Source organism: Micropterus salmoides, unplaced genomic scaffold, assembly GCF_014851395.1.
Source record: "Micropterus salmoides isolate LMB-PRFRI ecotype aquatic unplaced genomic scaffold, ASM1485139v1 Ms_hic_scaffold_14, whole genome shotgun sequence".
NCBI lineage: Eukaryota > Metazoa > Chordata > Actinopteri > Centrarchiformes > Centrarchidae > Micropterus > Micropterus salmoides.
The window spans coordinates 22,977,914-22,993,020 of NW_024040485.1; the positions used below are offsets into that span (position 1 = coordinate 22,977,914).

At 39.9% G+C, this 15,107-nt stretch overlaps 2 protein-coding genes across 2 annotated transcripts; one reads left to right on the plus strand and one right to left on the minus strand.

Annotated features, from left to right (window-relative positions):
- The first annotated feature begins 394 nt into the window (after positions 1–394).
- On the plus strand, positions 395–4,455 carry zte38 (zebrafish testis-expressed 38). Its single transcript, XM_038718524.1, has 12 exons — positions 395–702; positions 925–1,069; positions 1,293–1,356; positions 1,457–1,493; positions 1,598–1,618; positions 1,725–1,751; positions 1,895–1,962; positions 2,058–2,206; positions 3,369–3,595; positions 3,811–3,859; positions 3,936–3,976; positions 4,101–4,455. Exons 1-12 carry the CDS (start codon positions 652–654, stop codon positions 4,146–4,148), a joined length of 927 nt encoding a protein of 308 aa, XP_038574452.1. The 5' UTR covers positions 395–651; the 3' UTR covers positions 4,149–4,455.
- Positions 4,234–10,134, minus strand: aldh9a1b (aldehyde dehydrogenase 9 family, member A1b). The gene is made up of 12 exons (XM_038718517.1): positions 9,995–10,134; positions 9,474–9,708; positions 8,836–8,981; positions 8,197–8,326; positions 7,722–7,856; positions 6,794–6,990; positions 6,414–6,554; positions 6,089–6,277; positions 5,902–5,989; positions 5,530–5,671; positions 5,231–5,343; positions 4,234–4,967 (listed from the first exon to the last, which is right to left on the minus strand). Exons 2-12 carry the CDS (start codon positions 9,652–9,654, stop codon positions 4,873–4,875), a joined length of 1,557 nt encoding a protein of 518 aa, XP_038574445.1. The 5' UTR covers positions 9,655–9,708; positions 9,995–10,134; the 3' UTR covers positions 4,234–4,872.
- Between the last annotated feature and the right edge of the window lie 4,973 nt (positions 10,135–15,107).

Consider the following 15,107-nt stretch of genomic DNA (forward strand, 5'->3'; position numbering starts at 1 on the left):
ATGTTGCATGTCAGGGTCTTGTATTGTGTATTGCTAGCAGGCACACCTAAATCAAACAGGGCCATCATCGTGAATATTAATTACTGCCATAACAAAGTAGAGCTAGTAACAGAGAAGTGTCTCCTAGACATGCCAGTCATCTTCATGTGTTTGACTTTTAATTAACACCTGCATCTGAAAAAAACAAAACTATCATTAAGTGGAGAAAATATTATTTTCTAATGAAAAGTAATATTAATGCAATCCCTATGCTTTCTTCATATTATAAGGGCATATTTGCACACACATTTATGTCATTCTACTTATGTTTTTACTGATTCTTGTCAATTAAAATGTAATTGTCCATGGGGTAATTTACGAATAGTAAACAATGCGGTACTGTCATGAAGACTTGTGGCGGGAAAGACTAATGAGTGCGTGACTAATGTTAATGTTTGAGTAATTTTAGAGTTTGATTAATATTAGTCTGACCTGTTTAAGATCGAGATAAGCTTCTTAGACAAAGTATGAAAACAATTCTGTGAGGAAAGGTACCAATTACATCGTTTTAGCGTCTGCTGTGTTGGCCGATATTGAATATTTATGTTTATCCTTGTTAGCTTAGTTAATTAATCGTTAGCATTAGCATACCTAGCTAATCCTCAGGAGAAAATGGCTGCTGGGAAGACATGCATCAGAAAGAGCAAGGAGGAAACTGCTGAGGTTTGACCACAACACAGGCTAGCTCACGATCATATGTTTTCCATTTGAGTTAACCAGTTTGTATATTTATGAGTAAAAGTTAAAGATGACACCCTCCTCTTTACTATAGACAACACTTGACATAAACAATTGCGCCATCGTGTGGCCACCAACAAGTCAAATTTAGCTTAGCCGTTTTCCTTTTTATACAAAGTCTTTATTTATCTGTTTTACATTTTAAAGTGGATTGGATTATTCCCGAATGACTTGAAAACCGAGCAAGAGTCCATTGTCTTCGTCAAGAGGATGATGGCGGTGGCAGTCTCCTCCATCACCTACCTCAGGGGGATCTTTCCAGAGGATGCCTATAGATCCAGATATCTGGAAGGTGAACACAAATGTCCTCAAATGTCTTAATGAAGGGCCGGTTCATAGGATTAAGAAAATGTAACAGTTTATACCTTGCAAACACAGAAAGTAGTTCATGATAACTTCTTAAGAAGGTACATAATTTTACAGGGTGAAGGTCCTTTAATTATTAGACTACTCTTTATCAATACTATTGTATCTTGTTATTATTAATGCATTTTTTGCGTTTGTCATATCACCAGATTTGTGCATCAAAGTCTTGCGTGAAGACTGCAACACCCCCGGTGCCAGCAAAGTTGTGAAATGGTAATTATAATATGCTACCAGACAGTACAGTTGTACTTAAGTCTGCTGGCCACACTTTCCTATCCTAATTGATGTTTTCACCCACTACTGTTTGTTCCAGGATGATGGGCTGTTTCGATGCATTAGAGAAGCAGTATGTAAGTTAATGCATCTATGAATACATTGAATTTGTAATGTTTCATCTTATTTTGATCAATACTACCATTAGTTTTACTATTGTTCAATGTTGTCCTCTTAACAGCTCCAGATTGTATACATTGGGGTAAGAAAATTAAGTTGGTACAGCAACATTTAAAGTTAACACATTGCTTACATAGAGAAAGAAAGTTGGCGCCAATAACCCTGTGCAACATGTTTCTGACATCTAGGTGTACACCAATCCAGATGAACCCAATGTAAGTTCTTTCTTAAAATACTAAAAAATCATTATCAGATTATTAACTGAAACACAATGATGGCATGCTTTGTTAAATCATACCTCCCCTGTGCAGTCTGATCAACATTAAGAAACGTGTAGATGTCTTTTTCTATTTTGCAGTGCATTATTGAGTCATACCAGTTCAAATTCAAATACACTGAGAAGGGGCCAGAGATGGACATATTCAGGTTTGAATGGACACTCTATGTTTGCATCAGTGTTTTGGATAGGACCTCCACATGTGACTGAATTGATGGTGATATAACCTTCGTGAAAATCGCAGGAACAACGATGTGGAGATGCAGGTGCCGCTGGAGGACACAAAGAGAGCCTCGGTGCTGCTCATCAGGAAGCTCTTCCTGCTCATGCAGAACCTGGACGCCCTTCCCAACAAGGTCTACCTCACCATGAAGCTCTACTATTACGATGACAGTAAGACGCATTAATGTCTCAGCCGAACAAAATGGTAATCAATTAAGAGTGTTGTGTAATTTCTTTGGTGGGGGGATGCATAGGCAAGGCAAGGCAAGTTTATTTGTATAGCACATTTCAACAACAAGGCAATTCAAAGTGCTTTACATTAAACATAAAAGCAACAGGGAAATTGAAAAAATAAAACACATTAAAATATAATTTTGAAAAGGGTGTAATAGAAAATAAAAACAGGATAAAAAACAGGGTAAAACAGGACAGTAAACGTTACAGTGCAATCTACGGCTTTAAATTTAATTTAATTAAAGGCAGTGGTAAAAAGAAAAGTCTTCCGCTTAATTTAAAAGAACTGACAGTTTCAGCAGACCTGCAGTTATCTGGGAGTTTATCAGATATACGGAGCATAATAACTGAACGCTGCTTCTCCTATTCTAGTTTTGACTCTGGGGACAGAAAGCAGACCTGATCCCAGACAACCGGAGAGATCTGGATGGTTCAATTTGAAGCAGAAGATCAGAAATGTATTTTGGCCCTAAACCATTTAGTGCTTTATAAACTAACAGCAGGATTTTGAGATCAATTCTTTGACACACAGGAAGCCAATGTAAAGACCTCAGAACTGGAGTGATGTGATCCACCTTTTTGGTCTTAGTGAGGACTCGATCAGCTGCGTTCTGAATCAGCTGCAGCTGTCTGATGGATTTCTTAGGGATCCCTGTAAGGACACTGTTACAGTAGTCGAGTCGACTGAAGATAAATACATGGATAAGTTTTTCCAAGTCTTGCTGAGACATAAGTCCTTTAATCCTTGATATATTCTTCAGGTGATAGTAGCCTGACTTTGTAATTGTCTTAATGTTGCTCCTCAAATTCAGGTCTGAGTCCATGACTACACCAATATTTCTGGCTTGATTTGTGGTTCTTAACATTACAGATTGAAGCAGAGTACTGACTTTCAGTTGTTCTTCCTTGGCTCCAAAAACAATAACTTCAGTTTTATCTTTGTTTAATTGAAGAAAATTCTGGCACATCCAATCGTTGACCTGTTCAATACAGTTACTCAGCGTTTGTATGGGATCAAAGTCCCTTGGTGATATGGTTATGTAAAAAAAAATGTGTCATCTGCATAATTGAAAACATCTCGCCCGCTCTCCTTTCAAAGTCACCCCTGCCGACTACCAACCACCAGGCTTCAAGGAGGGCGAATGCGACAGCCTCTGGTTTGAAGGCATGGCCGTGCACTTCAAGGTGGGTGAGGTGCAGACGGCCTTCCACAACTTGAGAGTGCGTGTCTCGGCAGAACAAGGCAGGCTGGAGAAGCTTCAAGAAGGGAACCACCTGAAGGAGAACAAGCAAGTTTCCCTGAGAAATCCTCAAGAGAGGATCAAGGTGGGTCCAGATGGAGGATTATTCAAGTGCTGGATTTCAGTTATAGACACGTAGTCGTCTAATCAAGCAGATTTCGCTCTTTCTTTGCTGTTGTCATTTTCTCGAAAAAGATTAAATCTAGCTCATTCATGTTACGTTTTCAGTTCTCATGGATGAAACATTTTTTTACAGTTTGCTGTCAGTTTATTTAACTGTCTGTGAACACCTCGTTACAGGACCCTTGTAAGAAAACACAGGAGGAAGAGGATCTACCTTCTGAAGACGGTAAGTCGGTGGAGCTACTGTTACAAAACTATAAATTTAAACAATGGCTTTACACTGTTAACTTCCCTTTAAACAGAGTCTGCACAGTTCAAGAAACCTACAAGACCTCTGGCAAAGGTACAGTTGAACTAGAGGCATGATTGTATTAGAATATGACACATTAGAGCTTCTCATGAATTGTAATAGTAGTTTTAACACTAACCCAACAGGACAGGTGATTATCTTTTTTTGTCTATTTTAGAGAAAAGCAGCTGCCAAGAATCTGGCAAGGAAGAAAAGAAGAATTTAGCACTGGTATTGCACAATACAAAACCTGTGTAATGTAAACACAAACATGAACTATTTCTTAATTTTAATGCAAAGTTAAACACTTGTTTTATGTTATGTTACAATTTATTTTGATAAGAAAGTTTGTTTGACAGGTTCATGACATTGTTATCTCTACTCACAAGGCAGGATGTCACTGTCACAGTTCTAATGTAGACAACATCGTACAAAAAGTATACATGAAGTGTACAATCTAGATTAATTTAATCAAAACAATGTTCAAAGTGCTTCATTTTTTAGTATTCTGTGTATAAAATGTGTTCAAGAAATAAAGTGTGACTTAATCCATAAACATTTTAGTACAACATTGTAAAAATGTTATTCTATACATGGATGACAGAATGTATTGCGAAAGAAAACATACAGTGCAAATCATGTTTCACAATGTGCAACTCATATCTAAGCTTTAGTAGCTGAAATCAATCAAGAACAATCTTTAATTTGATCTTTTTGGCACAAATGATAACACTGAACGTGTGTATCTGTCTCTGTGTGACATTTACCTAAGAATGAAAAATAACATTGCTCACTTAAACAACACACTTGAGCTCCCTTCATCAATGTGTGTTTCTCATCTAACATCTGATGGTCTTTTCCTGAGTGATGAGAGTGTTGTTCCGGTCCAGACCCTTTAGTTTCAGTCTCTGGGTCAGTGTTACAGCTCCATCTTCTTCTCAATGTGTGTCTTAGAATAAGCTGTCCACATCTCCCATCTCCACGAACACAGTCTTCAGCTGGGAATAGTATTCAATCGTCACCTGGCCGTTCTCCCGGCCTATGCCTGGTGAATGTAAAGATTGTAAGTTTGCGTCCACTTATACTAATGTGAAAGGGGAGTATTGAAACTAGTTTTTTAAAGAAGGAAATACTCGCCACAATGATCAGATCAGCTACTAATGTTGTTTTGTGATGATGCTGTAGTAGACTTTGCAAAGGAGTACTGTCATATTTTCTTTTAGGAATATTCACTACAATTAAATAACTCAAATAACTTAGTCAGTGATTTGGCTCCTGGTCTGCAGCAGGTGAACAACAGGACTGTACCTGACATTTTGAAGCCTCCAAAGGGCACCTCCACAGGAGTGATGTTGTAGTTGTTTATAAAACAGGAACCAGCCTTGAGTTGTTCAACCACACGATGGGCTCGCCTCACATCCCTACAGACATAAACGAGGTCAATTGGCAAGTTGTCATATTTTACCCCTTTGCTTCGACTACTCGCCGTTTTGCTACTTTTAACTTGAACAATCTAGATGTTTCAGAAAGGTTTAAGACAATCATGGGTCAAAAATCCTGTTTAATAACCAGTGAAGCTGCTCTAGATCGTCTCACCACAGACCTACCTAGTAAAAACTCCTGCAGCCAGACCCATGGTGGTCTCATTGGCTCTCTGCAGCACCTCCTCTTCGGTTTCAAAGGACAACACAGACATGACAGGACCAAAGATCTCCTCCCTCACACAGGTCATCTCATCTGTACAGCTACCTACAGGATGAAAAAAAAAGAAAGGACAGGAACGTGAAAATGCTGGTGGGACCACAAAGTGTATTTAGATAGTGATGAATCCCCTTTGACTTTTATTGTCATATTTAACAATATGTGATGTTGCAGCAAAAATATAATAAAAAGGAATAAAATAGTCTGTAACACTACAAAAAAAGGGAACAGTTCTTCTGAATGTATTGTAATTATGAAAGAATGTATTGAAGTCTTACTCAATATACATGGAGTCATGTAGTATCCACCTCTGAGTTTGGGATCTGATGGTACAAAAGGTTCACCTCCGCACAACACTTTAGCTCCCTAGAGACAACAATTTACATCAAGGTCTAAATTTAAGTTGCTGCACGTGAACCTCTTGACTTACTCTTCTGACAAACCACAAGTTATCAGGACTCTTGCCTCTTTCTTTGCCTGATCGACAAAGGATAAAACTTTTTCCAGGTGTGGCCGGCTGACCAGTGCTCCCATTCGGGTGCTCTCCAGTAGTGGATCTCCAATCTCGATCGCCACAGTCCTCTTCACCACCTCCTCCAAAAACTCAGGCAGAATATCCTTCTGCACAAAGACCCTTGTACCATTGCTACAGACCTGTAATACATTTAATCAAATCAAACACTATGCTTCTACATGTAGATTGGATTATTTTAGCACATAAAGAACATGAAGAATTTGACAGCATATGAAAATACAACATATAATATCCAAAGCAGAACGCACTCTCTACCTGGCCTTGAGACAGGAAGTTGGCCATGAGAGCGCCCTTCACAGCATTCTCCAGATCGCTGTCCTGAAAGATGAGCAGAGGAGACTTCCCCCCAAGCTCCAGAGTCACAGGCTTCACCCCCTTGGATGCCATCTTCATAATCTGTGGGTCAAAGCCACATGGAAGAATATCCATTGATTGCTCTGGTCACATCACAGATTAGGAGGGAAAAGACAGACTGCAACATTGTTAACGCTAAATCTACAAATACTAAATCCTCACAATTCCCAATCGCGAGAGGTTTGAACTGAGGTGTTTTATAAGTGAGTGGTGTTTTTTTTATTTCATGTCTCACACTAATAAAACCAAGAAAAGCTTTCTACCATGTAAGTAAAACAGACCTTCTTGCCTGTTGGCACGCTCCCAGTGAAGGACACCTTAGCAACGTCAGGATGGTGGCAGAGTAGGCTGCCAGTCTCCTGGCCGCCCTGCACCACGTTGAACAGCCCCTCTGGAGCTCCAGCCTCTGCATAGAGCTCTGCCAGCATGACTGCTGTCACAGGCGTCAGTGGTGATGGCTTGTACACCATGGCGTTACCTATTTTAGATCACAGACACATGAGAAAAACAAAAGAAAGTAAGACTCTTATTGTTTGACTCGTCTAATGAACTAGAAAGGACTAGGAGATAATACCTTTGTCAAGTTGAGTTAGACATGCTGCTGTGATTTTGGGGCAATACCTAAAATTGTGAATGTTAGGCCTTGTTACATCAAAGAATTGGGAAGATTTGCGTGAAGACAAAGACTCATGACCATTTCAATCAATATGTTGCTGTAGTGCCATCTAAAGGGGAAGTGCCATTACCTTTCACTGACATTTGGCTGCAATTGTACAATATGTTAAGGAGTTATAGCAGTGTATGACAAATATGTCGAGCCAAGAGCAACTTGATAAGAAATAACAGAAAAAAATGGTAAACCACATTTGTAGAAAGTGTTTCAGTGGATAATCTGTGACATACACCGATCAGCCATAACATTATCATCACCTGCTGGTCATAATGTCAGTCTCCCTTTTGCCTTTCTTTGAGAACCAGCATCAACTTCTTCAACAATTTGACCTAAAGAGGCCAGCCCCCCCCCACAACCATGTTCCACAGTCGAACTTAAAAAAATGTAATTTAATTCCGTATGGTTGTTTTTGAGATATTCTGCTGAATAAACAAACAAAGCTAACCATAATGTTACCCTTCCTCACAGAGTAAATCATGTAAGTGTAATAGAGGTAATAATATACATGTCTTGACAACTTTAGAAGTATCCCATACCACAGGCCAGGGCTGGAGCTGATTTCCAGGCAGCTATCTGAAAAGGATAATTCCAAGCACCGATGCCGACACAGACTCCCAGAGGCTCCCTGCGAGTGTAGGCAAAGGATCCCCCAGGCAGCTGGACATGCTGGCCTTGATAAATGAAAGGAGAAAGCATAAACATGGTAAAACAAGTTGATGGTTTAAATTTTTTTTTCACATTTTTAAGATTTTGGTTTTAAAAAGTGCCGACAGTGGAAATTTGAATAATGTATGTTATAACATGTTTGTAAAAAGCCTTTTCTTCAACAAACACATTTGACAGCAAGACTTTCAGTCAGTATTTAAGATGAATTATGTTAATTTGATCAATACAGATTACATAGTTCATAATATTGAGTGCATTTGCTGCCTGGCATGCCTGCATGAGTTATTTTATTTTCCTCCAGACTCTTGAAAGGTGGGAAAACAGTGAGTGTTGTACTGTACCAACCTGCCAGACAGCTGGCCAGCCCTGCATAATACTCTATACACAGTCTGGCAGAGTCCACATCCAGACGGGCCTCTGTGATGGACTTCCCGTTATTGACCACCTCCATTTCAGCTATCTCCTCTCTCCTTCTCTGTTCATGAAAGCCAGGGTGAGTGTAATACATTTCATTAGTGTAATTGTTGCACAACATCCCAGATCCATTACTAGATGTACAAAGCAGGGCACTATTTTCATGAAGTTAAATTACTTAAGGTAGAAGCTATTATCCCCTGTTGAGTTCAATGACACATTTGTGCAAATCACAAAGGAAGATGTGTAGTTAAGTGTTGAGTGAGTGTTGATGTCTTCAAATGTTCAGCTGGGACACGAAAGATGATGACTATGTGAAACAGGCTGCAACCCTTTATATAACAATTTTATACATTACATGTAAACAGCGTATAGTGATTCCCATTCTAAAGACGTTTGTTCTGCATGACAAAAGAAAGCCTTCATTGCATTACCAGCACACTGAAAGCTCTAAGGAAACCAGACCCTATGATCAAAATACTCGAATACTGGAATATTCTTATGTGGTCTTTTTGTCAATTTACATATTCTCAGGAGTAGCATACAAATAAACAACAACAAAACCTCCACCTCAATGATATGAGCAGTTTCTATCATGATCCTCGCCCTCTCCATCCCAGACATTTTGCTCCAATGGCCAAAGGCTGACTTGGCAGCCTTCACAGCCTGATTGACCTCCACATCACCACATGGCTCCAAATGACACAAGACTCGCCCTGCAAAGTGAAACATATTATGGTGACAACAGTTAACACAAAATGCTGTCAATGCCATCTCACTTTGCCTGTTTGTTTAGTTAATACTGGTTCAAAGCGACAATGTACAGGGTACAGAGGAAGCAATAATAGCTAGGATGTGATCATATGAATTGGTTTTGCCCCATTGAAGCTGCTCAGGGGCCACAGAACTGGTTGCACATGAAAATGGTCACCAGACACTAAATGGATATGGGTTAGTATAAAGGAGTGTGTTGCTGAATAACAGAGAGTGTGCACAGTTGACTTTCCTTGAATAAGTAAATGTGAAATATATAAATGTGTTACGCAGAAAGATAACTTGAACGTATTCAAAAAGTCAGGAAGTTAAGTTAACCCGTTAAAATGTCTGATATTGATTTGCTTTCCATACACACACAGAAGTGACCAAAGTCCAGTTAGCAAACAGTGTCAATAAAGTAAAACAAACAAACAAAGAATTGTGTGGCTTACCTGTCGCAGGTTCGTAAACATTCTCCTTGTTGCATTTCTCTTGGCTCGTCCATCTCTTGCCGGCCCAGAAGTTCAGCGGGACCGTGATGTCCACTGAGCCCGAGGACAGGCATCTAACCGACGCCGCAAGGGGAGATGCAGCATCGGGGCGCCGCAGGGACGCAACGAGCCTCTGGAGCATTACGTGACTGAAGCTGGCTCTGTTGCTCTAAGTTTAGCCGAAAACTGTACAACGCTGTCGAAGACGTCACAGAAGTTTCACCTCTAACGTTATCTTGCACTAGTAAACTTACAGCGAGTGTACAAAACGTTACTTACATGCTAGCTACAAAAACTCTGTCGAGTTTTACAAGACAGTTCAATACAGACATATACAAACGCAGATACATTTAAAACACAATAATGCAGAAATCACAATGAAAAAGTGCTCCCTCCGCTTGTCATTTGTGAAGTTTCACCTTCACCTGTATTTGAGTCTTAAACATAGACTGTATAACGTTATGGGTCTCAAACCTGCTTACTTTCCAAGCCTCTTCTTCTTTTTTGAAGTCTAATGGCAGCTTGCATCCTTTGACTGGCATTAACGTTACCGCCATCTTCTGGAGTTAGTTAACTCTTACATCGTCCGCACTGTCAGATTTTCCCTCTCTGTTCAAGTTACTGTGCATACCTACTGATCTAATCTACCTCCTCTTTTCCAGTTCTTCCACTCTTCTCTTAATACCCACTCACTGTTTGTATTGCATGTAGTTGTCTTCCTCTTATCTCCTGATCCCAGTGCTGCTGCTACTCTTTATTTCTTTCTGTCCGTGCAACACCCTTTCTCTCTGATATTGAATGTTTAATTGTGGTGTCTTTTTTTAACATCTTGTTTGGCTAATTTGTCCACTCTATCATAAACAGGGACAGAAGTTGCAAATTAGTTATGGCTAGAATCCTATATGCATGGTATCTACTTTGTATACTTTATAAAGCTATGTCTTATGCATTTGTCCCTAATTTAATATTAATAAATAAATACATAATGCCCATGTGCGCAGGAATCCAAATGAGCGTGATTGTATTGTTAAATTACTTATGAGTTTTTCCATTATTTCAAATAGTAGGTCTTGGATCGATTACTGGATGTATAGATGTATACGTAGCTTTAAGGCTGCACCGAGCAGATGCTGAGAGTCCCTACAGATTAGAGCTCTGTTTTCCTTGTTCAGCCCACCAAATGGTGTACAACTCAACTGTGTTTACACTTAAGAAGTTTGAAGTCCTTTCTCCTTTCATTTAACTGTAGAACTAATGTACCAAATTAGCACTTTTCTTTATTACCTTAACTTGAAGTAACTCTAAATCTACCACCAGTGGTCACCCACACAGGGGTTGTAGGTCACACCCCTGTTGGACAAAATGTCATTCCATACACTCCCATGTCTGCTGCATCTTCCGTCTAGCTTGATTTTCCTGTTCCCTCCCTTTCCCAGCAGGCTTGTAGCACTTTTTTGGTTGGGTACTCTCAAATTCATCAAATAGTTCACTCTGAGCTGTTTCCAACCTGAGGACCCGAGCCTGAATCTATCTTTCTATCTATCTATCTATCCTGTCCAACCCTACAAGGCATCTCATCACATTTACAACTGTTTTGCATATATCCACAATACTTTTGAATTTTGAATGTGATCCCTCCGTGTTAATCTGGAGTCAAATTATACTCCTAAGAATCTAAACAATTCAACTGTTTCTAAATTATTTCCATATAATATCAAATGAGTATTTAGTCTAACCCTCTTTATTGCGAAGAAGATTGCTTTAGTCTTTTCAACTGAAAAAAAACAACCTATATGGCTCTAATGTCTCCCTCTTTTCCATAAAGCCCCATCATCTGCCAATAATGATTTTCCCATATCTAATGGTACATTTCCGAATATGTCATTTATCGTAATAGAGAATAATGTAGGACCTCATACTTGTCGGACAAATCACCTCTACCTTTTATTTGAAAAGTCAGTTATCCAGTTAAAAACATTACCTCCATTTCCCATTGCATGTAGCTTTATCAGAAGCCCCCACCTTAATTTGCACCTTCCTTACTTCATCTTCTAGACATATTACTGGATCCAAACTACCCCTTCTTTTCCTAAATCTACTCTGACATGCTGCAGTTGTATCCTGGTCACCACTGCAGCTGTTTATTTCCTTCCATGCAAAACCCTTTCCCTTTGAATGTTTAACTGCGGTGTCTGTTTTCTTTTTTAACATCTTGTTTGGCTAGTTTTTTCTGTGTCTGATTACCCATAATAGCCATGTACGCAGGAATCTGCAGTTGTTTAGTCCCTCTGCACAGTGTTTTATCATTACATAGCATTTTTCAACCTTCCCTGGTGCAGTCAGCTTTAGCCAGCGCCCCTTTTTTAACTCTCCCAAAGTAAATGGAACACTCTGCTCATCTCCAGTATTTTCCTTTCCCTTCCTTGTTTTCAGATTCTATTTTCTCCATTTTCCTTCTTCCTGCCTCAGACAAATTATTAGAACTGTGTACCCTAACAAAGGTGTTAGCCAGTAACTCAGCCTTTTCTTTATTAGCAGCTGCTATTTCATTTCCATTTGTTAGCACAGGATAACTCCAGTCCCTTCTGTCCCTTCCCCCCCTCTTTTTGATCATTCCCCATGCTTCTCCCACTGGGGTTGTGTTCCCAATCGAGTCACAAAACTTTCTCCAGTATGTCCTTCTTGCCTGTCCACCTTGCCAATGAATGAGCTTTTTGTATCTGTTTAAGATATTCATCACTCTCTTCCTTAAAATCCTCAGTTTTCCCAAACACCCATTTTCCACCCCTGTCCACTTCAGTCACTGATATTTTTATCTGGCATAAAACAGGACAATGGTCACTACATGGTTCCCTCTTGGTACACTTTCCAATTGAATTTGGCTGCAATGTTATTTGAAAACAATGTAAGATCCAGTGTCGACACCTTGCCTGTGTTAACATTCTTGTAGGCTACTCCCATCATTTAAGAAGCCTAAATTCCTCTCATCTAACAAGTCTTCTATCACCTGGCCACTAGCATCAGCTTTCTCACTCCCCCAGCGGGTTATGTCCCCACACCACACAGTGCTTGCTTTGACCTTCTTGGTCTTCAGGTTTGTTTAAGTATATTCTCTTGCAAGAGTTATAATTCACAACCACTAATTGCTTACTTCCCACCTACATTTCCACCACCACATACTCCAGTTTTTTTTCCGATACCCAGTACTCTGCAAGGGGTTTCTTGTTTAATAAATGTGACTCAGCCTCCTCCTCCCCCATATTTCCTATCACACCTAATTGCCACATATTCATACAAAACAAAATCTAAACAGAATCTTCAGCCATGATTCCTGAACACACAGAGTGTCCAGTTTCTCCCTCCGACTGACTATAAAAAAGACCTTATAAAATCCTGCCCAATGTTACATTTATCAATCCTGCTATAAAGGTCACCAACATCTATTTTTCTGCCCGTTGCCCTTTATTGTGGCTGTGCTCCTTCACCAGTTTTTCCTGTCTGGCCATCTTTACTGCATGTGCATATGAGACTTTTCCCTTCACTCTAATCTGTTGCACCTCCTCCTCTCTTCTCAACACTACACAACCCCCAAAACACACCATTGTAGTTCTCTCCACAGTTACAACAAGCTGGTCTCGCTCCCTCTCGCCACTGTCAATATTCACGTTCCCCAACACATCTAGCACATCTTCTCTTTCCTTTGCATACCTTAGCCACATGCCCAAATTCCTGGCAGTTGAAACATCTCATAGCTATAAACTCCTTAACTCTGTATATTTTAGTTAAAATTAGCATGACCCCTACAGCGGTAAAATGCAGCATACACATTAATGGAGTGATATTTATCATGTTGCATTGATGTTGCACAAACAGCTGAAAATTATTGATAATATTTCAGAGCCTATACATGAACTACTGGTCAGACAACAGAGCATCTTCAGTCAGAGACTCCTTCAGCTCAGCAGCAATAAAGACCTCTACAGGAAGTCATTCCTTTTAACCTCCCTCATGATTGATTTTAAGTTGTCTATCTATCTATCTGTCTACATCAACATTATAGTAAAACACTGACAGGACACATTTACTACACTATGAGTACTAGCCTACTTTTACTTTTGGTACCTGTAAGTAAGCTACATTTAGCTGATAATACTTAGCCTACATACTTTTACTTAAGTAAGGTTTTCAATATAGGACTTTTACTTGAAGTGGAGTATTTTTCAGTGTGCTGTTACTAATTTTACTTAAGTAAAGGATCTGAACACTTCTTCCACAACTGGATATATACACTCACCTAAAGGATTATTAGGAACACCATACTAATACTGTGTTTGACCCCCTTTCGCCTTCAGAACTGCCTTAATTCTACGTGGCATTGATTCAACAAGGTGCTGAAAGCATTCTTTAGAAATGTTGGCCCATATTGATAGGATAGCATCTTGCAGTTGATGGAGATTTGTGGGATGCACATCCAGGGCACGAAGCTCCCGTTCCACCACATCCCAAAGATGCTCTATTGGGTTAAGATCTGGTGACTGTGGGAGCCATTTTAGTACAGTGAACTCATTGTCATGTTCAAGAAACCAATTTGAAATGATTCGAGCTTTGTGACATGGTGCATTATCCTGCTGGAAGTAGCCATCAGAGGATGGGTACATGGTGGCCATAAAGGGATGGACATGGTCAGAAACAATGCTCAGGTAGGCCGTGGCATTTAAACGATGCCCAATTGGCACTAAGGGGCCTAAAGTGTGCCAAGAAAACATCCCCCACACCATTACACCACACCCAGCAGCCTGCACAGTGGTAACAAGGCATGATGGATCCATGTTCTCATTCTGTTTACGCCAAATTCTGACTCTACCATCTGAATGTCTCAACAGAAATCGAGACTCATCAGACCAGGCAACATTTTTCCAGTCTTCAACTGTCCAATTTTTGCAAATTTTAGCCTCTTTTTCCTATTTGTAGTGGAGATGAGTGGTACCCGGTGGGGTCTTCTGCTGTTGTAGCCCATCCGCCTCAAGGTTGTGCATGTTGTGGCTTCACAAATGCTTTGCTGCATACCTCGGTTGTAACGAGTGGTTATTTCAGTCAAAGTTGCTCTTCTATCAGCTTGAATCAATCGGCCCATTCTCCTCTGACCTCTAGCATCAACAAAGCATTTTCGCCCACAGGACTGCCGCATACTGGATGTTTTTCCCTTTTCACACCATTCTTTGTAAACCCTTAGAAATGGTTGTGCATGAAAATCCCAGTAACTGAGCAGATTGTGAAATACTCAGACCGGCCGTCTGGCACCAACAACCATGCCACGCTCAAAATAGCTTAAATCACCTTTCTTTCCCATTCTGACATTCAGTTTGGAGTTCAGGAGATTGTCTTGACCAGGACCACACCCCTAAATGCATTGAAACAACTGCCATGTGATTGGTTGATTAGATAATTGCATTAATGAGAAATTGAACAGGTTTTCCTAATAATCCTTTAGGTGAGTGTATATACCTGCTATATATAAAAATATTAAATGCACGGTTACCGTTATTTCAACCCGGAGGCGGGACTAGTATTGTAAGACCGCTGCTGAGGTCAGAC

Excerpts from the sequence above, each read along its gene's own strand:
- zte38 (XM_038718524.1), top strand. The coding sequence starts at position 652 with ATGGCTGCTGGGAAGACATGCATCAGAAAGAGCAAGGAGGAAACTGCT. Across the intron at positions 2,207-3,368 it reads GCTCTACTATTACGATGACA|TCACCCCTGCCGACTACCAA; the intron begins GTAAGACGCATT and ends CTCCTTTCAAAG. Across the intron at positions 3,596-3,810 it reads ATCCTCAAGAGAGGATCAAG|GACCCTTGTAAGAAAACACA; the intron begins GTGGGTCCAGAT and ends ACCTCGTTACAG.
- aldh9a1b (XM_038718517.1), bottom strand. The coding sequence starts at position 9,654 with ATGCTCCAGAGGCTCGTTGCGTCCCTGCGGCGCCCCGATGCTGCATCT. Across the intron at positions 6,555-6,793 it reads GCGTGCCAACAGGCAAGAAG|ATTATGAAGATGGCATCCAA; the intron begins GTCTGTTTTACT and ends TTTGACCCACAG. Across the intron at positions 6,278-6,413 it reads ACTTCCTGTCTCAAGGCCAG|GTCTGTAGCAATGGTACAAG; the intron begins GTAGAGAGTGCG and ends AATGTATTACAG.